Source organism: Nicotiana tomentosiformis, chromosome 9, assembly GCF_000390325.3.
Source record: "Nicotiana tomentosiformis chromosome 9, ASM39032v3, whole genome shotgun sequence".
Lineage (NCBI taxonomy): Eukaryota > Viridiplantae > Streptophyta > Magnoliopsida > Solanales > Solanaceae > Nicotiana > Nicotiana tomentosiformis.
The window spans coordinates 63212888-63237612 of NC_090820.1; the positions used below are offsets into that span (position 1 = coordinate 63212888).

Genomic DNA, 24725 nt, shown 5'->3' on the forward strand with positions numbered 1-24725 from the left:
AATGTTACTAACCATCAATCATGTCAAGAAATCCCTTCACAAACTTTGGGCACTCAAGATAATTCTGATACTCCAATGGTTATTGCGAAGGATATGTCAAAGGGAATTGCTGCCAATGTGAATAATGAACAAGGAGGAACATATGTGGTACAAGGTAAAGGGGATGATCAGTCGAACAAGGAAGAGTTTGCTAATGCAAGTCCACTTACTGGAAAATTATGGAGTCAACAGGTAGAAGATGATTCTGACGAAGGGAGTGACTTATAATGAGATGAAGAGCCGCAGAAAGATGGTGGGGATGATCAATTTGATGATCAACAATATGAGGATGGAGTTCAGTTTATAGGGGAAGATGAGGATGATCAAGAATTGACGCGATCAAATAATAAGGAAGGCAAACATGATGAAGCTGGGAAGATAAAAGAACTATCCAGAACTGAACCTATTCTTAAACCACATGATATCCCAAACTTTTGTCCTAAATCAATTACCAATGTTCAAGATCATATTCCAAATATACCTAACTCTACCCATAACACACAAGGTATGGAATTAGTGGGAAGTGAGCATGCAGTTTCCAAAACTCAGATTGTGACTAAACAGTCTACTAGCAGGGCAGTAGTACTAAAACTAGCTAAAACTCAACTGGTCAAATAGTGACATGCACCAGATGAGGCAGAAAATGCAGAAGGAAAAGAAAAGTATATAGATGAAGAGTCCACAACTCAGAACATTAGGAATGTTGCTCGAATGGGTGATCTATCTCCTAGACATATGGACAAGGCAAAATCTGCAGGCAGAGGTAAGAAAAAGCAGCTGAAAGAAATTACTAATGTTCCTGGTACAGGAGTTCAAACAAGGAGGGTAATCTCTAAACCTATCAATTAATGATGAATGCATTGATTTGGAACATTAGATCAGTAAATACAATGCAAGCCTTTGAAAGGCTAATTACAATGCATAGAGAAAAATAATTTAGGTTTGTGGGACTAATAGAACAAATGCAGCAAGCTAGGAAACTGGAAAGGTACAGAAGAAGGATTGGATTTACTCAGGTGTTTGTAAATATTTAAAACAAGACCTGGGCTTTTGTGGATGAAGATTATGAAGTCACAGTATTAGTCAATATGGAGCAGCAAATGACTATAAGGTTGGTGGATTCTATTAATCAGTAGGAATTAATTCTCACTCTAGTTTATGCCAAATGCGATGTTATTGAGAGGATTGAATTGTGGGACACTTTATATGCATTGGCTTATGATATGTCAACTCCATAGATAGTTGGGGGTGATTTCAATGTAATATGGGATGAGGAGGAAACGTTTGGAGACTTACCAATACATATAAATGAGATAGATGATTTTAGACATTGTGTAACTACTAGTAATTTGCATGATCTGGGCTTCAAGGGTAGTATCTATACTTGGTGGAATGAAAGGGCTGAAGAAGATTGTATATTTAAAAGGCTTGAAAGAGTGTTGGCAAATATGGAGTTCCAAAACTTGTTTTCAGGTGTGAAGATTACTCACTTGTCAAAAATAGGATCAGATCATTATCCATTAATAATGACCTGTGATCCAAATTATGTTCCAATCAAGAAGCAATTTAGATTCCTTAATTTTTGGACAAACCATGCTACATTTCAGAATGTGGTAAAAGAGAACTAGAATGTGGATTTCAGTGCTAACCCTTTCATTATTTTCAATCACAAACTGAAGAAGGTGAAGAGAGCATTATGAGTGTGGAGTAAAGCTATGTATGGGGATATTTTTTAGAAGATCTTGAGCTTAGAAGAGGTGGTTCTCGTACATGAAGCTCAGTTTGAAATTAATCCAACAAAGCTCAATAGAGAGAGGCTTCGCAAGGTGCAGGCTGAACTAATCAAATATTTAGCTCCCGAGGAAGATTTTTGGATACAAAAATCAGACAGTCATGGTTGAAGGATGGTGATCGCAATACAAAACGGGTTCAATGTTCAAGTAAATGGAAGGAGGAAAAGGTTGGAACTCAAGAGGATTAAAGACAGTGAGGATAACTCGATCAAAGGTCCAATTGGCAGCAGAAGTAGTGAAATTTTACCAAGCTCAAATTTGTGAGGATGTTATACCTACTGCTTTTTAAATTATTAACCATGTACTTGACATGGTAACTGAAGAGCGGAACTTGGAGTTGGTGAAACAACCTACAAAAGATGAGGTCAAGAATGCTATTTTTGGCTTAAATGCTGATAGTGCAGGAGGACCAGACGGATTTACAGGGAAGTTTTTCCATAGTTGCTGGGATATAATAGGTAATGATGTACTTAATATGGTGCGACAGTACTTCAATGGTGATGAGCTCCCAAGATTTATTACCCACACGAACCTTGTTGTGTTGCCTAAGAAGAAGGAAGTTACTACTTTTTCAGATATGAGACCGATAAGCGTCAGTAATTTTATCAACAAGGTATTTTCTAGGGTAATTCATGAAAGGCTTGGTCCTATTTTGCCTAATCTAATCTTAGATGAACAAGCAGGTTTTGTTAAGGGAAGGAGAATAGTTGAGAATGTACTATTGACGCTAAAAATCATCACAGACATCAGGCTAAGAACAAGGTCAGGACCTAATGTAGTGATGAAATTGGATATGACAAAAGCTTATGATAGGCTTTAATGGTTGTTTGTGAATAAAGTGTTGAGGAAGATGGGCTTTTCAGAGAGGTTTATTGGTGTAGTGTTTGGCATTGTGTCTAACAATTGGTATTCTGTGTTGATTAATGGCCAGCCTTATGGATTTTTCAAATCCACTAGAGGAGTCAAGCAAGGGGATCCACTGTCACCTACACTATTCATATTAGCTGTTGAAGCTTTGTCCAGAGGTTTGAATGCTCTACACTTAAACCTTTATTTCCGTGATTTTGGTTTACCAAAATGGAGTCCAAAGATTAATCATATAGCTTATGTTGATGATACTATTATTTTCTCATCATCTAATGCCACTTCACTACAACTAATAATGGAGGTTTTGAGTGCTTATGAAGTGGCCTCAGGACAACTAATCAATAAGGCAAAATCAGCCGTTTACATGCATCATTTTACAAGTTTGGAAGTATTGAATAAGGTGAAAACGATTACTGGAATAGGCAAACAGAAGTTTCCTTGCACTTACCTTGGATGTCAAATTTTCTATGCAAGGAGGAGAATGAACTACTATGACGGAATTATGACTAAGGTACCTGACAAACTTTAATCTTGGAAAGGCAAGATTCTTTCTATTGGTGGTTGTGCAGTTCTGATTTCACATGTGCTTCAAAGTATACCAATCCATCTATTATCAGTAGTGAATCCCCCTCCCTCTGTCATTAATAAACTTCATAAAATGTTTGCTCATTTTTTCTGGAGTAATTCTGTGGAAGGAAGGGCTAAACATTGGGCGTCATGGGATACCTTATGTTTTCCAAAAGAGGAGGGTGGAGTTGGATTTAGCTCATTACATGATGTTTCAAAGGCTTTATTTTGTAAATTGTGGTGGAACTTCATGACAAAGGCAACCTTATGGAGCTCATTCATCTGTCAAAAGTATTATAAAAAGTTGAATGCAATGGTGGTCCCTTGGAGAAATGGATCTCATGTTTGGAGAAAAATGATTCAATGTAGATATTAGGTGGAACATAGGATAGTATGGCAACCAAGAATGGTCTTTTCTCTATTTTGATTCGATAATTGGACAGGCTTGGGAGCTTTGTACTTTGTTACTCCTCCGGAATTGTATTGTGATGAATCTGTGCACAATGTATATGATGTCCTCATTGATGGCTCGTGGGATGTGGAAAGGCTACTGGAAATTCTTCCACGAGATTTGGCACAACATGTGATTGAGAATATAAAGCCTTTTTTGATACATCATGATCTAGATAGAGCAGTTTGGGCTCTGAAGCCTAAGGGCAGATTTACTATTAAGTCTGCCTGGGAATATACTCGTAGAAGAAAGGATCCTAATGTTGTATATAATCATATATGGGTGAGAGGATTAATTTTCAAGATTGCTTTCTTCGTGTGAAAGGTTTGGAAAGGCAAACTGCCATTAGATGATTACTTTAGAAGATTGGATTATTTTATGCCTTCTAAACTGCCATTATTTTATGCTTTCTTCAGAGGAAACAATGTCACGCATACTTTTTTGATCATATGCAGCCTAGACCATGTGGCACGATTACTTATCAAATGCAGGCATCAACATAGAGCGACTATCCTTGCATCAGGAAATATTAAAATGTTGGCCTTTCTAGGTAATACTAACCTATTTTTCATGCTCTACCCTCCATCATTGTTTGGGAACTCTAGAAAAGGAGGAACAACTATAAGAATGGGGAGGCAGTAGCTGTTAGTAGGGTGATATACTAGATTTCATCCATAATTCAAGAGTTGGTGAGGAAAAGAAAACCGAGCTTAGTGAATATCCCTCATAAATGTCCAGAATTATTACTCTTAATGGAGAATCAAACACTTAAGTTGAAAGTGACCAAGGCTCTGTGGGAATTACCTGATCATGGTTAGGTGAAAATCAATACAGATAGGGCATCTAGGGGAAATCCAGGTAGGAGCTCGATTGGTTTTGTATTGCGTGGTGAGTAAGGTGATATAAGGTATGAAAGGGGAAAGGAGATTCAGGAGACTACTAATACTGAAGCAGAAGCAGCTGCTATTCTGGAGGCCATGAGGTATTGTGTGCATCATGGATACATTAACATCCTAGTGCAAACTGATTCGATGCCGATAAAGAATGTGATAGATGGAACTTGGGATCCACTATGGGCAGTGGCTGCATATCTGGAAGAAATAAATGAGCTGATGAGAAGGAGCAATACTAGAGTCACACACATAATGAGGGAGGGAAATAAGTTAGCTGATTACCTAACTAACTATGCCCTTGATAATGGGGACTTTGAAGCACAACCTTTTGAACAACTGGAACCACAAGGTAGAAGGATAGTCAATAATGACAAATGGTTATGTCCATATTTGCGAGTAAGGGCCAGGAGTTAGATGCAATGGGAGTAACCACTGGGGGGGGGGGGGGAAGAAGTGATACCAATAGGAATGGAGCTTACTACAACCATGCTCAAATCTGGATAGAGGAGAGTATGTTGGACTTGTTTATTACTTACATTGGGTTCTTTTTTGCAGGACAAATTACTGTAACCATGCCTCATTTCTCGAGGATCCTTCAATTAGTGGTATTAGTACTATGCACTCATTCCATTGGAGGGGAATCAAGGATAAGCACAAACATGGAAGCTAAGGATAACGGAGGTATACTAGGGTTAGGGATAGAAGAGCTTTATTTTGTTTTACATAATGTAACCAGCCCTGGTAAGCAGTGAAGCCAATGGAATTACAAGAGCAGGCTGCCTAGAATTTGCATGAGAAGTATGTAATATGGGCTACTAACTACGAGATCAAGGGGTGTGTTGAGGTTTAAAAATACATTGCATTTCATTACTTCAACAGTACATACATGGAGTTAGGCAAAAATATGTGTAGAACAACACTGGAATATACACGCAACCCTCACGCAAAACTGCTACATATTAGGAACTACAGAGGGTGCAAATGGTTCTGCTGGAGATCACACAGTCAGTCACCATGTTCCAATCCTTATGGAGAATAGCATGGTGATGATTTTTTACACTAACACAGTTTTCTTTTTTATAGGAAACTTTAATGTGGACATGCCTTACTTATTGATACGACTCCAAAGGATGGTATTAGCACCTAATGCTCATTCCCTCGGAGAAATATCAATAGTAAGCATAAGCATGAAGGCTAAGGAGGATAATGGGTAGGGTGATTTTAAATGGATTAAACTGGAACTCTGTGCTAGTTGCATTTATCAAGCAATGCCCCAAAATGTCATCTACATTTATCATCTATTTGTAAGATGATGGATATGAATACAAGGTAGCTTAACCTTCACACCAGAAGAATCATTCAGGAGAAACATCTACTGCCCAGGTGCTCGATATTCAGCTATGATGTGGGATAGTGGTGCTCAAACAAGGGATCGATGAGAGCATTGTGGACCAAAACCTCACTGCATTTCATTAACTCTGTATCCCAGGAACTATATCACACAAAGTTTTCAACAAGATTCAAAGGAACAACACACGAAATTGGATACAAAAATAGTGTAGCTGAACACTGTTGGACAGTACACTCACTATGGATCCTTTGGCAATATACTACGGCCAAATTGGATACAAAATGGGCTAAAAACTTGATGTAGCACTCTACTAGGCCAACTCAAGAAGGAATTCATGCAAAGGTTTCAAGAGATAGTAGAGGGAGGTCAGGCAAAAATAAGCGTAATAACAGTCTGGACAGTGCATTTTTTAAAATTTATGAGAGGCACAGATACATGAGCTACTGGAATGAGATACTGTGGATATGGAATTCAAACACAATACAAACAATGGTACAATCTCAAGGGAGGCTATCCTGGACAGTGGTTATTAGTTATAAAAAATGAGTGGGCTATTTGTGCAAGAAGCGGGACTGGGCAGCGGTCATTAAGGAATTTGGCTATTTGTGCAAGCAGCGGACAACACAGCTGGACATTAAATGTAATGGGTTTCAAGGGCTAGGTTTTGTTTATACTAACTATATTAGAACTCATGTACTATCATTGTTGACTATCTCACTCAACTTTGATAATAGGATATATGTAGTTGTCAAGGTTTATCTCTGTCATTTGGTAGAACTTCATGATACATTGTATTTTATTTTTGCTTTATAAATATAAAAACTAGCCCTAGGTACCTTGCCCAGTGGATTTGCCAAAAAAAAAAAAACCTTAATGCACACTTAGTGTTTGATAAAATGCTCAAGTGAGCTGGAACTATGAACTCCTTCCTAATTTGTGTTCAATTTTGCTATATCTCTAAATAGATCGAAGTGGCTTAGATTTCCAAAATATTGTAGTAATTTAAAAAGCTCGAAGCAAGGTATGTTGGCTAAACTTCCCTGTTAGAATTGAATTCCCACGATGTTCTTGTAAATCTCCAGTTGTCCATTATGAATTGACTTTTCTGAATAAGTTTGGTGTCGAAAGATGTATATATATATATGAATATATTCAAAATGTGTTCCGGAATATTCATATCTTATTATGTTATTCCTCGAGAGCGTGTTCAAATTATGAGTATGTATTAAAATGTTGTGACTTCAGGTCAAGCCCAAATGAAAGTGATCATTTCAAATTATGTAAGAAATCACATGTGCCTAAGACCCTAAATTGCTCAAATATGTGCTTAAAGTCTTGAATAGAAATGTTTGTTGTTGACAATCCGTGATAATGTTTGAAAGTGAAATAGTAAGGTACGGCCAACGTACCAATGATGATATTGTGTTATGGCCAATGGTGCCAATAAAATGAATGACATGTAAAAGAATATGAAATGAGTGGTAAATCCTTTTAATAATAAATGCCTTGGAAGTATCGTTTAGCCACCGAGGAAGGGTAGGTCGAGATAACCTAACCCTGAAACTACACGTGCCGGTGTATGAGGGATTGAGGGGTAAATCTCCGTGTTAATGTGATGAGACTGTTTCCCCTTATATGGGATAATATTGGTGTGTTGAGATGGTTCCCTTAAATAGGATGATATTATTGCTAGAGAGATGTGATGTGATGTCGACCCACACGGCAGTGTGGTGAGACGGCTTAGCCGATCAATCTGAGATCGGATACCATGCCAATCACATGGTAGTATTGTGAGTGTGTGTCTCAGGGTGAGCCGATTTAGCCGGTCGAGCTGAGATCAAACTTCGTGCTAAAACACGGTGGTGTATCAGTGCTAAAGATCTCCCAACATAAATTATCGAAACTTACTTGAAATTTAACTTTCCCCTAACTTGACACCTTGATACTGTTTAAGCCTCTTATTTATTTCATGTTTTATTCTCCGTTTACTATTTCTCGTTTTATTAGGAGGGTGTTTAGTTTTACATACTAGTAATATTCCATATGTACTAACGTTCCTTTTGTCGACGACGTTGCATCTTTAATGGATGCAGGTAGCCAATGACACCCCCCTGGAGTGGTTGATGATACTATACTTAATGATTCGGTTGAGAACCCGAGGGGTGAGGATATTCCCCCTACCACAATGCCTCTTGATTATACTACTCCTGCTTAGACTATACTGATTCATACTCCTATTAAGGGTGCAATGATTCCTCCTCCAACTTATATTCCAGTCCCACCCCTAGCCTCGACTTCCGATCCCAGTGTTTCTGATGTGGACCTTAGGGGAGCCATATAGATGTTGACCCAGATAGTGGCTTCCTAGGCCTAGAGGTTGAATGCTACACCTACTTCCTCTAGCCAACAAGGGGATTCAACTGGTTCCAGGGTGAACAAATTTCTTCAGTTGGATCCTCCGGTATTCACGAGTACCAAGCCCGAAGAGAACCCCCAGGCATTTATTGATGATATGCATAAGACTCTTCGTGTGAAGTGTGCCATTAAGACAGAGACAGTGGGATAGGCCTCCTATCGCCCGAAGCAAGTGGCGTATTCTTGGTTTGAGTTATGGGAGGAGTCCTTGTGAGGAGGGGAGTCCTCAGGAAAGGTGGAATGAGTTTGAAGATGCATTCATGGATCATTTCATGCATGCCGAGACTAGGGCAACCCGTGCCGCCGGGTTTGAGAACTTGAAGCAGGGTAGTATGAGTGTATGGGACTACCATTTGAGGTTCGCTGATCTTTACAAGGATGGTGCTTACATGATGCCCACTTTAGAGGCTAGGGTTCCCATGTTTGTGCAGGTCTTAGCCCTTTGGTACCATTTTCTCAAGCCACAGAGGCTTGAATCTTAAAGAATAGAATGGAGCAAGAGGGTAACAAGAAGGCCCGGTCAGTGGGCAACTTTGGTGGCTCATCTAGGGTTGGAATATTATTATTCAGGGGAGGGTCTTCCAAGCCATCATAGTCCTTTCCTCAGTCTTCAGTCAGTGAACCAACATCAAGGCCCGATCTACAGCAGTGGAGTTGTTTTAGGCCCAGTCTGGGCAACAAGGGATCCTACCAGCACGGTCAGCTTAGCGGGAGATTTTGGCCGTATCGGAGGGCCCCATGCCCTATGAGTGGGAAGATGAATTCAGGGGCCTACTACATATAACTACCCATACGGTACGGGTGCGGTGTTAGAGGTCACATTCAGAGGGATTGTAGTTTGTCCCGTCATAATGTTGGTAGGGTAATGGCACAACCAGCTAATTCTACATCTACTACATCTGTGGAACCTCCTCGAGCCCGAGGTACTCCAGCACCCGCAGGGCATGGTCCAACTAGATTTGGTGAACAGAGTTCGGGGGGACCTAGTAATATCTATGCTATGAAGGGTCACCAGAGTTTAGAGACTTCTCTAGATTGTTTCACGGGTATACTGACAATCCAATCTCATGAAGTGTATACTCTTATAGATCCTAGTTCCACCTTGTCATATGTCATCATTATGTTGCTGTGGAATTCGGGATAGAACAAGAATAATTTCACGAGTCATTCTCTGTATCTACTAATGTTGGTGAGTCTATTGTGGCTACACGGGTTTATAGGGATTATATTGTCACAATTCGCGGTCGAGACACCACGGCCGATCTCATTGAGTTGGTGATGGTGGATTCTAATATGATATTGGGGATGGACTGGCTACACTCATGTTATGCCAAGCTTGATTGCCGAACCTGAACTGTTAAGTTTGAATTTCCAAATGAGCCAGTCATTGAGTGGAAGGTGGATAATGTTATGCTGAAGGGTAGGTCTATTTCTTACCTTAAGGTCGTGAAGATGATCAACAAGGGGTATATTTACCATTTGGTCCGAGTCACGGATGCCGATGCTGAGGCACCTACACTTGAGTTTGTTCCAATTGTGAATGAATTTCCAGAGGTCCTCTTGGATGAGCTTCCTGGGATCCCACCAGACATGGAGATCATTTTTGGGATCGATGTAGTGCCAAGCACGCAACCTATATCCATTTCACCTTACAGAATGGCATCGATGGAATTGAAGGAACTAAAGGAGAAGTTGGAAGATTTGCTAGAGAAGGATTTCATCCGGCCGAGTGTGTCACCTTGGGGCGCACTAGTTCTCTTTGTAAGGAAGAAAGATAGGCCACTAAGAATGTGTATTGACTATCGATAGCTCAACAAGGTCACAATCAAGAATAAGTGCCCACTCCCAAGGATAGATTATTTGTTCAATAAGTTTCCAGGTGCTAAGTACTTCTTCAAGATTGACTTAAGATCGGGGCATCACCAATTGAAGATCGGGGAACAGGATATTCCGAAAATAGCTTTTTGAAATCATTATAGGGACAATGAATTTATGGTAATGTCTTTTGTGGTTATGAATGCCCCGATAGCTTTCATGGTTCTTATGAACCGAGTCCCTAAGCCTTTCCTCGACTCTCTCATGATAGTGTTCATTGACAACATCCTTGTGTATTTGCGAAGTCGGGAGGACTATGCCGATCATCTTAGGGTAGTGTTGCAAACTCTGAATCAATACAAGTTGTATGGAAAGTTTTCGGAGTGTGAATTCGCTTGCATCTGTCACTTCCTTGGTTCATCTCGTCTCTAGTGAAGGTATCAAGGTCGATCCTCAGAAGATCGCAGCTTTGAAGAATTGGATTAGACCTACAGCTTTGACGGAGCTTCGTAGTTTCTTAGGCTTAGATGGGTATTACAGGAGGTTGGTGGAGGGGTTCTCTGCTCTTGCCTCTCTATTGACTAAATTGACATAGAAGGCAGTTATGTTTCGATGGTCATATGCTTGTCAAAAGAGCTTCCAAGAGTTGAAGTGAAGATTGACTATGGCATCAGTGTTAACCTTACTAGAAGGTACAGATGGGTTTTTGGTATATTGTGATGCTTCACTGATTGTACTTGGGTGTGTATTGATGCAACATGGCAAGGTTGTCGCTTATGCTTCCAGGCACCTCAAGAATAATGAGAAGAATTACCCAACATATTACTTAGAGCTTGCGGTAGTGGTATTTGCATTGAAGATTTTGCGTCATTATTTGCATAGGGTCTATGTGGACATATTGAAGGACCATAAGAGCCTTCAAAATATTTTCAAGTAGAAGGAATTAAATCTGAGATAGAGAAGATGGCTAGATTTACTCAAGGACTACGACATCGATATTCTACATCATGCAAGGAAAGCTAATGTTGTGGCGGATGCTCTTAGCCATAAATCCATGGGTAGTTTGGCTCACTTGAAGGTCGTCCTGAGGACGTTAGCTAAGGAAGTGCATTGTCTAGCTAGTTTGAGAGTCTGACTTGCGGACTCTAGTGAGGGTGGGGTGATTGTGTAAAATCGCGCTGAATCATCACTCGTAGTGGAAATAAAGGTAAAATAATATGATGATCCATTATTGGTGCAGTTAATGGAGGAGATTCATAAACACAAAATGATGGCTTTCTCTCTTGGCTTGAATGATGGTACGCTAAGGTACTAAGCGCAGTTGTGTGTTCTGAATCTGGATGGTCTCTGGGAGAGAATCATGAAGGATGCTCACAGCTTTAAGTATTTGGTGCACCCAGGCTTTATGAAAATGTACCTTTATCTCAAGGAAGGCTATTGGTGGAATGACATGAAGAGGGATGTGGCGGACTATGTCGCAAAATGTCCAAACTGTCAACAAGTGAAGGTCGAGCACTAGAAGCTTAGTGTCTTGGCATAGAATATAGAAATTCTCATGTGGAAGTGGGAGATGATCAACATGGACTTTGTGGTAGGTTTACCTCACACGCCACACAAGTTTGACTCGATTTGGGTGATAGTTGATCGACTCACGAAATCAGCACACTTCGTACCTGTTAAGACTACCGACATCGCAGAACATTATGCTCAGTGGTATATCAAGGAAATAGTTAGGTTGAATGGCACTCCAGTTTACATCATCTCAGATCGAGGAGCGCAGTTCACAACTAATATTTGGCAGAAATATCAGCAAGGGTTGGGTACTCAAGTGAATCTTAGTACAACTTTCCATCCATAGACTGATGGGCAAGCAGAATGGACTATTCAGATGCTTGAGGATATGGTGAGTGCTTTTGTTCTTAACTTCAAGGGTAGTTGGGATGATCATTTTCTGCTCATAGAATTTGCCTATAAAAATAGCTACCATGCCAGTATCTGAATGGCGTCGTTCAAGGGTAGTTGGGATGATCATTTTCTGCTCATAGAATTTGCTTGTTGAAGAAGCCATCAGGGAGGCCGAGGAAGAGATGAAGAAGAAATACTCTCACTTGTTTATGTAAACCACATTGTTGTATTTTAAAAGAATGTGAGGAGTTTACTTGCTATAAGTTATGTTCAATCTTGTACAATTTATGCTAAAATGCCCTTTTTGGTAATATAATGCATGTGACGTTATGGTCGATGTTATTTTAATGCTATGATATATCATTGTGTTATGGACATGTTGTTAAGACTGGTTTCTGGGGCACTCTAACAGGTGGATAGGCCAAAATACAGGGGAGACTCTACTAAAATTCTTAGAAATTTAGAGAGTTAGCCCAATTTGGGACCCTTGGGGTGTGAGGGAAGAACTAAGTCGTGTTGGGTATTCGGGCAACCTCTATTTCGCATTCAAGGATGAATGATCCTAAGCGGAAAATAATGTATGGCCCCTTCAAATTTTGCCAAGAAATTTAAGGTTCTATAATACCGGGGTAGGCTAACGTGTTGGAAGGTTGTATACGGATTATTGGGGTTGAGCAATGGATTGAGGAGTTGGCGGAAAGTATTTGCAGAATATGGCATTTTTGCGGTCCATTATGCGACCACATAATGGTTTCGCGCACCGCAGAATCGTCACGGTGTTTAACAGGAGAAGCTCAATTTTGAAGGTCACTTTACGGTCCATTATGCGACCGCATAACCATTTTGCAGGCCGCACCTCCATTGCAGAATCAACATGAAAATTTTTGGAGGGGGTGGGATTTCACGGTGCGTTATGCAGCCACATAACTTATATGCAGACCGCAGACCTGGCGCACACTTGAACAGGCCAGCCCTGTTCTGGAGGTCAATTTTGTGGTCCCTTTCGCGAACCGTAGACCTTTTCTGCGTTGCACTCTGCGATCATAGAGTTGGGTTATGAGGGCTCATTTTGTTTATTTTATAACCCGACCCAATTTTGAACATAAGCCACTGGGGCTCGTTTTGAAGGCAAAAACCTGATATTTTAAGAGAGAGGGTAGGAACTAGGGAGAGAATGAGGGGCACTGACATCTTCCACTTCATATTATTGATCAGGTCTTGAGGATTTAAGGGAAGAGCTCTCAAGTTTTCTTCTAAAGAGGTAAGTCCTTGTCCCAAGCTCTCATGAAATGTCCCATTATGCATTTGTGGGTAGGATTTCACTATTATGAGGACTATGGGAGAGGGTTTGAAAGCCTTAGCACTCTATCTCGAAATTTGAGGTGTATAGGTAGAATTGGAGGTGTGGTTGTTGATTTGGGGGTGTGTCTTGGGCATGTCTATATCGATCAAGGAGATGGAGTTTGTTAGGTTATCCGAGGTGAATTGTCGATTGAGATTGGTTGTGGGATGAAGGAATTCCACCATAGAAACCTTGTAGTAAACTTTGCACACATAATGTTTGATGAAATGCCTAAGTGAGTCGAATGTTAGGAACCCCTTCCTAGGAATCATCCAATTTCATCATGTTTCTATATATTGACGTTTCCAAGGGTAGTGGAACATTCTAGTAACTCTAACGAAAGATCAATCAAGGTATGTTGGCTAAACTCCTCTTGTAGAATCGAATTCCATTAAATTCCTGCAATCTTCATGTGTGATTAGACCAAGCTCTTATTTCTAATATTCCGAGCCGTTCCCAATAAGTGGAGTTATCCCAAAAGATCATTGTGTCGAAAATTATATACTCAAAATGTGTTCCAATTTCTCCTATCACATTATGATCTCCTTCAGGAATATATTCAAGTATGACTAATGTATCAAATGATATGCCTTAAATTCATGTCTCAATTGCAAATTTATTATGCCCAATTTTGGAAAGAAAACTTAATGTGTTTGAGACTCCTATTGCTCATATATTTATTTAAAGGTCTTGATTTCAAAATGCTCTTATTGTTGATTACCTATGATGATACTTGAAAATGAAAGAATGAGCGTATGAAATATAAAATGCGGCCATCGTGCCAAGAATGAAGAATTATGTTTGTGGCCAAGAGTGCTAATGAAATGAAGGGAAATGTGAAAGGCTATGAAATGAATTGTAACTCTTTAATATATGATAAATATTTTTGGGAGTTCTGTTAGGTCACTAAGGAAGAGTGGGTTGAAATAACATAAACCTGAAAAAATAAGAGTTGGTTGATTGATTAAGGGATAAATTCATGCATTGATGTGTTGAGATTAATACCCTCAATTGTGATAAGATGATAGCTAACAAAGGACCATGTCAACCCACGCAACATTGTGGTGAGACGGCTTAGCCGATCGAGCGGTGATCAGACACCATGTCGCGCACATGGTGGTGGTGTTGTGTTTCTATGTCAACCTGCACACACTGGGGTAAGATGTCTTATTCGATCGGGCGGAGATCGGTCCCCATGCCATAATAATCGTGGTGTGTCGGTATAGAAAATCTCCCAACTCTAAAGCATCATTATTTACCTGCGGATTTACCTTGCTCTTAGCTTGGCATTTTAATGTTACTTGGGTTTCTTAATTACTTCCATGTTTTTTATGTTGGATCTCTATTCCATGAGAGGGTATCTAGTTTTACATACTATTACTAAGGTCCCTTTTATTGGGGGCTCTGCATCTTTAATAGATGCAGGTGGTTCCTCGGCAGGCGGCTTTGATCCTCATTAGCAGCTTACCCCTCTACTCAGCGGATTTTGGTAAGCCCTGTTCTTCTTCGGGGCTTATGTCACTTGAAGTTATATATTGTATTCAGAGGTATAGTCGGTGCCTTGTCACTAGCACTTTCATATTACTCTTTTGTTTCATTTAGAGGCTCTGTAGACATGGTGTGGATTGTATTTGATTGGGGTAGCACACTAATCAAGTTGTAAGTATCATATATGTTTCAATTTTTAACTGTAAACTCGTAATATTTTGGGAAATCAGAAATGAAGTTTCTAAAGGTAATGAAATTTGTATTGTACATGTTATTCCCTCGTTTCACTAACTCTTGATAGTTATCTTCACATTATTCACGGGTAAGATTTCATGGAAGGCACAAAGTAGGCTTGCTTGACTAGGATATCTCTATTGAGCATCGATCGTGCTCCCCAAGATCAAGGTGTGACACATGAGCATACTAGGGCAGAGTCACTAGATCCACATGCGAACCAGGTAGAGGATTAGTTTGTTGATGTTCATGTTGAGGCTCTAATTTCCACTATTTAACCAAAGGTATTTGTTGTTGCACAGGTGTTTCAGGAGGACATAGCCTAAATGGTCGGCTATATAGATGCATTGACTCAAGCTATAGCGGTTCCTGTAGCCCCAGCCACATCTCAGGCTAGAGGGGGAGCTGAGACCCCGGTCACTTCTCTAGAGCATCCTATTTTAGTAGGTAGACATGTGATTAAGCTTTCTATGTCTATCGACGAGTTGAAGGGTCTTGAGAGGTTTCAGAAGTTATATACTCCACACTTCGATGGTGATGCTTCAGAAGATGCCTATGACTTTCTAGACATATGTTATCAGATTCTTCACAACTTGGGATTGGTTGAATCCAATGGGGTGGAATTAACTATATTTCAGTTGAGAGGGGTAGCCAGGAGATGGTGGAAGACTAATGATCTAGGTAGTCCATCAGGTTCACCTCTCTTACTTGGACCCACTTCTCACAGTTGTTTCTTGAGAGTTATATCCCACACACTAGGAGGGATGAGTTGAGAGGCCAGTTCAAGCATCTTCAGCAATATTGGATGATTGTGACCGAGTATTAGGTGATATTCACATAGTTGTATTATCATTCAACTATCTTAATCCCCATTGAGGCAGAGAGGGTGAGGATATTAATTGAGGGTTTGAATTATGGCATTAGGATTTCTATGGCTCGAGAGTCAAAGATAGGGACTACTTTCCACTAGGTTGTGGAGATAACTCGGAGGATTGAGCATATTCGTAGTTAGGGGAGAGAGGCTATGGTAAGAGACAAGAGACCCCATCATTCTTGTAGCTTCAGTGGTAACTTATCTGGAGGTAGGGGTCAGTTTGGCAGAGGTCATCATGGTAGGCCAACTCATTCTACACCGCACATGGCACATGAAACGACAGATTGTTAGCCTTTAGTAATATAGCTCCATCATCTTTTAGTTATTTTCTAGTGATTTCATAACGTGCTTCATCTATTCAGGTATTTTCCAATGGGTACCTGGGTCATCAGGGCCAGTTGTCAAGTCAACAACCTTAGTCTTCTAGAGTTTGTTATGATTGCGGAGAGTTTTGTCATATGAGGAGGCACTGCCCTAAGATTGTTAGGGGCGCAGCTCCTTATATTTCTCAGCCAGTGGTTTCCGCACCAATTGTTTTATCCCCTGCCCAGCCAGCTAAATGTGGAGGACAGGCAGCCATATGTCACCCTAGATGAGGGGGCCAAGTTAGTAGTGGTCAGACTGGTGGTGGTCAGTCTCGTTCTCTACTTTTGGGGTAGACTCAAGGTGGTGGCCTCATATGTTGTGATCACATGAATGGTTTTGATTTGTCATAAGGATGCTTTTGTGTTGTTTGATCTGGGGTGTACCTATTCATCTGTCTCATCATATTTTGCTCCTTATTTGGATATGCCATATGGTTCTCTTGATATTCATGTCATGTATATATACTTATTAGTGATTCTATTGTAGTGGATTGTGTATATTAGTTTTGTGTAGATAAAGGGTTAGTCAACCTATTGTATCTCCTTGGGGTGGCAAAAGTGTCGTTTGTGAAATAAAAGGATGGTTTTATGAGGATATGTATTGATTACAAGTAGCTGAACAAGGTCACTATCAAGAACAAGTTTCCATTGCCTCGAAGATTTATTTAAGATCGGGTTACACTCAGTTGAAGATTCGACGTTTAAACATCCGTAATACAGCTTTCCGGACTCATTATGGGCATGATAAATTTTGTATGATGTTCTTTGGTTTGATCAATGCTCCAACAACTTTCATGCACTTGATGAACATTATGTTCCAGCCCTATTTGGATTCGTTTATCATTGTATTTATTGATGATATCTTGCTATATTCCCATAGTGGGGAGGAGCACGAGCAACATTTGAGGATTCTACATAAGATTTTGAGGGAGAAGAATTTGTATACCAAGTTCTCCAAGAGTGAGTTTTGGTTGGATGCAGTGTCATTCTTGGGTCACGTATTGTCTAGTGATGGTATCAACGTTGATACGAAGAAGATAGAGGCAGTTCACAGTTGGCCTAGACCTTCTAAGCTACAGAGATTAGGAGTTTCTTGGGTTTGGCTGGCTACTATAATCGCTTTATGGAGGAATTCTCTTCAATTGTAGCTCCATTGACCAAGTTGATTTAAAAAGGCTTTCCTTTTAGATGGTCCGATAAGTGCGAGGATATATTTCAAAAGCTCAAGAATGTTTTGACTACAACTCCAATTTTAGTATTTCTCTCAGAATTGGGGATGTATACTGTCTATTGTGATGCTTCGCGCATTGGTCTTGGTTGTGTGATGATGCATAATGGTTGGGTGATTTTCTATGCATTGTGCCGGTTGAAGCCCTGTACATGCACTCATGATTTTAAGGCACTACTTGTACATTGTCTCTTGTGAGGTTTATGCTGATCATAGAAGTCTTCAACACTTATTCAAGCAAAAGAATTTGAATTTTAGGCAGCGGAGGTGGTTAGAGTTGATGAAAGATTATGATATCACTATATTATATCATTTGGGTAAGGAGAATGTTGTAGCGGATGCCTTGCATAGAAAGGCAGAGAGTATGGGGAGTTTGGCATTTATTCTAATTGCGAAAAGACCGTTGGCAATGGATGTTCAGGCCTTGGATAAAAAAATGGTAAGATTGGTTGTTTTTAAGCATAGCAGAGTTCTTGCTTCTGTTATTGCGTACTTTTCCTTGTTAGAAAACATCAAGTCTCATTAGTATGGTGATCCCTAATTGCTTGTCCTTAAGAACACAATGTTGCAAGGTGGTGCAAAGGAGGTGGTCATTTGTGATGATGGTTTATTAAGAATTCAGGGTTGGATTTTTATTCCTAATGTGGATGGTTTGAGGGAGTTGATTCTTAAGAAGGCTCATAGCTCGCGGTGTTTTATCATGACTTGAAGCAGAATTATGGTGTCAAAAGATGAAGAAGGACATTATTGAGCATGTTTCAGAGTGTTTGAATTGTCAGCAGGTCAAGTATGAGGACCAGAGAGTTGGTGGTTTGCTTTAGACGATATATATACGAGAGTGGAAGTGAAGTGCATTACTATGGACATTGTGGAAGAGCTGCCATGGACCTTGCGGAAGTTTGATGTTGTTTGGGTAGTTGTGGATAGGCTGACAAAGTCTACACATTTGATTCCAGTCACGACTTCTTACACTTTAGAGAGGTTGGCTCAGATATACATCAGAGTGATTGTCTGCTTGCATGGTGTGCATACTTCTATTATATCAGATTGGGGTGTGAAGTTTGCATCGCACTTTTGGGTAGTTGTACAACGAGAGTTAGGCACTCAGGTGGAGCCTAGAATAATATTTCATCCGCAGATGGATGGGCAGTCTGAGCGGACCATTCAGATCCTTTAGGATATGTTCAAAGCCTCTATCATTTATATTAGGGGTCAGTGGGAAAAGTTTTTACAATTGAAGGAATTTTCTTATAATGACTTACCAATCATGTATTCAAATGGCTCTATATGAGGCATTATATGGGAGGTGATGGCATTCTCTTATTGGTTGGTTTGAGCCTGGTGAGGCTTGGTTATTGGGTACTAATTTGGTCCATCATTCTTTGGAGAATGTGAAGTTGATTCAGAAGTGGCTTCATACAATACAGTCTAGGATGAAGAATAATGTTGATAGGAAGGTTCGTGATATGGCTTTCATGTAGGCTAAAAAGGTTCTTCTCAAACTTTTGCCTATGAAGGGCGTGATGAGATTTGGGAAGAAGGGAAAGTTGAGCCCTCGGTATATTTGTTAATTTGAGGTTCTTGAGAGAGATGGTGAGGTGGCTTATAGGCTTCCTTTACCACCCAGCTTGTCAGGAGTTCATTGGGTATTCATATTTCCTTGCTTTGGAAGAATTAAGATGGTGTAACATGCGTTGGATTTCAGATCAGTGCAGCTTGATGAGAATTTAGCTTATGAAGAATAGCCAGTGGCCATCTTGGACAGTTATGTCCAAAAGTTGATATCAAAATAGATTGCATAAGTGAAGGTTTTGTGGAGAGGTCAACCAGCCGAGGAAGCGACTTGGCATATCGAGCATAATCTGCGGAGCAAATATCCTCAACTTTTTGGAATTCCAAGTATGATTCTAAAAACGTTCGAGGATGAATTTTTTTTTTAAGAGGGGATGAATGGAATGCCCAGTCGGTCTTTTGTGTATTTATGTCATGCCCAACCTCGAGGAGAGCAACCGGCGCTCAAGAAAGTTACCCCGGTCGAGCAAGCCTGCACAATGTCGTCTACCCAACTCACCCAAGAATAAAGAGAATAATACATTTCATTAATTAGACACTAATAGGTCATGTGAATAACACCAGTTCATTTTCATTAGTTACGTCATTAACAAGTCTCCCAAACAGTACACTATACGAACATAGTTAAAAGTGGAACAACTGATATGATTACAGCATTTTTAGTTTAACCTTCCCAAAAACAAGATATCACCCACCCTATGTCTACGGTTCCTCTAGAAAAAATGAAAGAGTGCTATGACAGTGCCGGCAACAAGGCCCCGTCTCTACCTCAAAATGCTATATACAAAGGATGAGAGATACATGACTCTGAAAGGAAGTGGGGCTTACAAAGTCAGCTGAGGAGAGCATGTGCTGCTATCACTGATAAATACCACCTGCTATGGAACCACCTGCATCTATTAAAGATTCAACCCCCCCTAGCAAAAGGGACGTTAATACATATGGAATAGTACTAGTTTGTAAAGCTAAACACCCTCTCAATAGAACGAGTAATAGTAAACGGAGAAGAAAATATGAAATCAATAAGAGACTCAACAGTATCAAGGTGGCAAGTTAGGGAAAGGAAAATTTCAAGTAAGTTTCACTAGTTTAAGTTAGGAGATCTTTAGCACCGATACACCACCGTGCTTTAGCACAGAGTCCGATCTCAACCAGACTGGCTAAACCGTCTCACCCCAAGACATACACTCACAATACCACCATGTGCGCAACATGACATCCAATCTCAGCCCGACCGGCTAAGCCGTCTCACCACAATACCGTGCGGGTCGACGTCACATCACATCTCGCTAGCAATAATTTCATTTCATTAAAGGGGAAATATCTCAACACATCATTCTCATCCTATATAAGGGGAAATAACCTCATCACATTAACACAGGGATTTACCCCTCAATCACTCCTACACTGGCACATGTAGTTTCGGGGTTAGGTTATTTTGACCTACCCTTCCTCGGTGACTAAACGATACTCCCAAAACATTTATTTTTAAAAGGATTCACAACTCGTTGCAACATCTCGTTCTCACGTCTTTCTTTCATTGGCACTAATGGCCCCAATTGTAATATCATTGTTGGCACGTTGGCCATATTTCATATTCTATATTTACTGTTTCACTTTCAAACATCATCCCACAGATCGTCAACAACAAATATTGCTATTCAAGACTATAAATACACATTTGTGCAATTAAGGGTCTTAGGCACATGTGAATTCTTACACAATTCGACATGATAGTTTTCGTTAGAATCACGTTTTCAAGTCATAACATATAAACACACAGCCCATGCTTAATCACCTTCTCAAATAGGAACTCAACATAACAAGAACATTTGGAATACAAATTGAACGCATATATATTTTGATACAAGGCCTATTCATAATAATCAATTTATAATGAGTAATACAGGACTTATAAGGATATTGTGGGGGTTCAATTTTAAGAGAAGAGTTTAGCCAACATACGTCGCTTTGAGATTTCCTTAATTCACTAAATAGTTCCAAAAATACTAGAAAGTTTGATCTATTTAGAGATATATCAAAATTGAAAACGAATTAGGAAGGAGTTCATGTTTCCAGCTCATCTAAGCACTTTATCAAACACTAGGTGGGTGTTATGATTTATAGCTTCTCCTATGGAGGATTTCCTTTAACCCACAACCCAAGGTCCACCTATTTGAGTTCAAATACCTTCCCACAACTCATGAATGTACATGCATGCATAAAAAACAACCCTCATTCATAAAACCTTCCTCCCCATTACCTATTCCCAAAAAATATTTTAAAATTGAATGTTAGGGCTAGAATCTTACCTCTTGGTTGACGACCTTGTGAGCGTTATTGTTGAATTTCAAAGCTTGAGCAAGATTTTGGATGAAAACTTAGCTTAGGGATTTCACCTCTTACTCTAGGGAACTTCCTCTCTCTAAACATTTCAGATACTCCCTTCAAAAATGGTCCCTTACATCTAATTATCGAGATAGGGTCGGGTTATAAAATTTAGAAATATGAAGCCCCGATACAGATCTGCGGTCGCATATGCGACCGCATAATGCTTCTGTGGTCTGTAAAATTTACCGCATAATAGCCCTCTGGAACTGAGCACTTCTGCCTCATGTTGTGACCAGTCTGCGGTCTGCAGACCAATTCGGCGGTCATATAATTTGATGTAGAACTTCCCTTCAGAAATTCTTTTGTTGGATTTATGATGGGTTGTGCGGCCCGCGAAATGATTATGTGGCCGCATAATGGTCCAAAAGGTTTCCCAAATTTTTGCATTAGTCTACGGCAGATCTGCGGTCTGCAGATCAGTTTTGTGATCGCAGAATGGACCACAGAAATACCCTGCACTTCCTAAATTTCCTTCAACTCCCGAACACACTGTTTTTACAATCATCAATGCAAAATTCTACCTCAGCATCACGAAACCTAGAGTTTTAGGTGAAATTTTATGGGGCCCTGCATCCTCCCTTACTTAAGATCATTCGTCCTCGAACGAGGGCCAAAATCCGCCATTAGAAACCAATGTGACTCATCTACTATAACACACACCAACAGTTCTAGACTTTTGACTAATGCACCAAATTTCCAAAATTTTTGGCAGAGTCTCCCCTGTAACTGGGCCTATCCACCTGTCAGAGAATCCCAGAATCCAATCCTAACAACACAACACAACCACAACACAATGATGTAAAACAATATGGAAACAACACCGACAACAATGCCATAAACATTGCATCACCAAGAGGGAGTATCCTTAACATAAGTTGTACAAGAGAAATCATAATTTGTAGAAAATTAGCTCTTAAAATCATGGATACAATTACATAGCTATTCAAATAAATTAGGGTACTTCTTCTTTAATTCTTCCTCGACTTCCCAGGTGGCCTCCTTAACCTGTTGGTTTCTCCATAGCACTTTCAAGGAGGCAATCTCTTTATTTCTCAACTTCCGGACTTTCCTATCAAGAATGGCAATCGGAATTTCTTTATAAGTTAGTCATTCATTAACCTCTATAGTCTCAACCGGAACAATAAGCGACGGACCTCCAACCACCTTCTTCAACATGGATACATGAAACACTGGGTGCACTAAAGGCATCTCTGGAGGTAGTTCTAGCGTGTAAGCCACCTAACCGATCCTCTGAATGATTATGTACGCTCCGACATACCTTGAACTCAATTTCCCCTTCTTACCAAACCGCATTACCCCCATCATGGGAATACCCAATCATCCTCTTGGAACTCCAAATCCCTACGACGTATATCTGAATAGGACTTCTGATGACTTTGGGCAGTTTTCAGCCGTTCTACAATGATCTTAACCTTCTTAATAGCCTGATGCATGAGGTCTGGTCCTATCAACTCCGCTTCCCCAATATCGAACCATCTAATGGGAGATCTTCATCCTCTACCATATAGAGCCTCGAACGGTGCCATCTGAATGCTAGCATGATAACTATTATTGTAGGAAATTTCTATGAGCCGCAAATGATCATCCCAGCTACCCTTGAAGTCAAGAACACAAGCGCGCGACATATCCTCGAGCATCTGAATAGTCCATTCGGCTTGCCCATCGGTTTGTGGATGGAAAGTTGTACTAATATTTACCTGTGTACCCAACCCTTGCTGAAATATCTTCCAAAATTTAGCTGTGAACTACACCCCCAATCAAAAATGATGGAAATTGGAGTGCCATGCAGCTTGACGATTTCCTTGATATACAACTCAGCATACTATTCTACTGTGTCGGTAGCCTTAATGGGTAAGAAGTGTGCTGATTTCGTGAGTCGATCCACAATCACCCAAATCGAGTCGAACTTGCGAGGAGTGCAAGGTAGTCCTACCACAAAGTCCATATTGATCATCTCCCACATCCACATTGGAATTTCTATGTTTTGTGCCAACCCACCAGGCCTTTGGTGGTCTTCCTTCACTTGCTGACAATTTGGACATCTTGCCACAAAGTCCGCTACATTCCTCTTCATATCATTCCACCAGTAGACTTCCTTAAGATCATGGTACATCTTTGTAGAGCCCGGGTGCACGAAATACCTAGAAGTGTGAGCCTCAATCATGATTCTTTCCCAGAGACCATTCTTTCCCTTGGTACCTTAGTGTACCATCATCAATGCGAAGTGAAAAGGTCATGGTCTTATGTTTATGAATCCCCTCCTTCAATGGTACCAACAATGGGTCGTTGTATTGCTTTTCCTTGACTTCCACACCAAGGGATGATTCAGCCCTATTTTGCACAATCACTCCTCCTTCACTAGAATCCACAAGTCAAACTCCCAAACTAGCCAACCGATGAACTTCCTTGGTCAACTGCCTTTAATATGCCTCCATGTGAGCCAAACTACCCATAGATTTCCGGCTAAGAGCATCTGCTACAACATTAGCCTTCCCAGATCATACAGAATATCGATGTCGTATTCCTTGAGTAACTCAAGCCATCTTTTCTTCCTCAGATTCAACTCATTCTATTTGAAAATATATTGTAGGCTCTTATGGTCCGTGAATATATCCACATGGACCCCATACAGATAATGACGCCAAATCTTCAATTCTTGAGTTGCCTAGAAGAATAAGCTATCACCTTGCCATGTTGAATTAATACACACCCAAGTCAACTTCTTGAAGCATCACAGTATACCATAAACCCATTTGTACCGTCTGGTAGAGTCAAAACTGATGCCATAGTCAATCTCGATTTCAACTCCTGGAAGCTCATTTCACAAGCATCTGACAATTGGAACTTAACCGCCTTCTGCGTCAATTTAGTCAAAGGAGAGGCAAGGGTAGAGAACCCCTCCACAAACATCCTGTAATATCCAGCTAAGCCCAAGAAACTGCAAATCTCAGTTGGGGTAGTAGGTCTAGGCCAATTCTTCATCGCTGAAATCTTCTGAGGATCGACCTTAATTTCTTCTCTGGATACGACATAACCCAAGAATGTGACAGATTCAAGCCAAAATTCACATTTCGAAAACTTCACATACAACTAGTGCTGATACAGGGTCTGCAA

The 24725-nt window shown here is 40.3% G+C and overlaps 1 protein-coding gene across 1 annotated transcript; it reads left to right on the forward strand.

Moving 5' to 3' along the window:
* Positions 1–3357: 3357 nt before the first annotated feature.
* On the forward strand, positions 3358–4038 carry LOC138898883 (uncharacterized). Its single transcript, XM_070184991.1, has 2 exons — positions 3358–3631; positions 3710–4038. The coding sequence occupies exons 1-2, from the start codon at positions 3358–3360 to the stop codon at positions 4036–4038; spliced, it is 603 nt and encodes a 200-aa protein (XP_070041092.1).
* The last annotated feature ends 20687 nt before the right edge of the window (positions 4039–24725 follow it).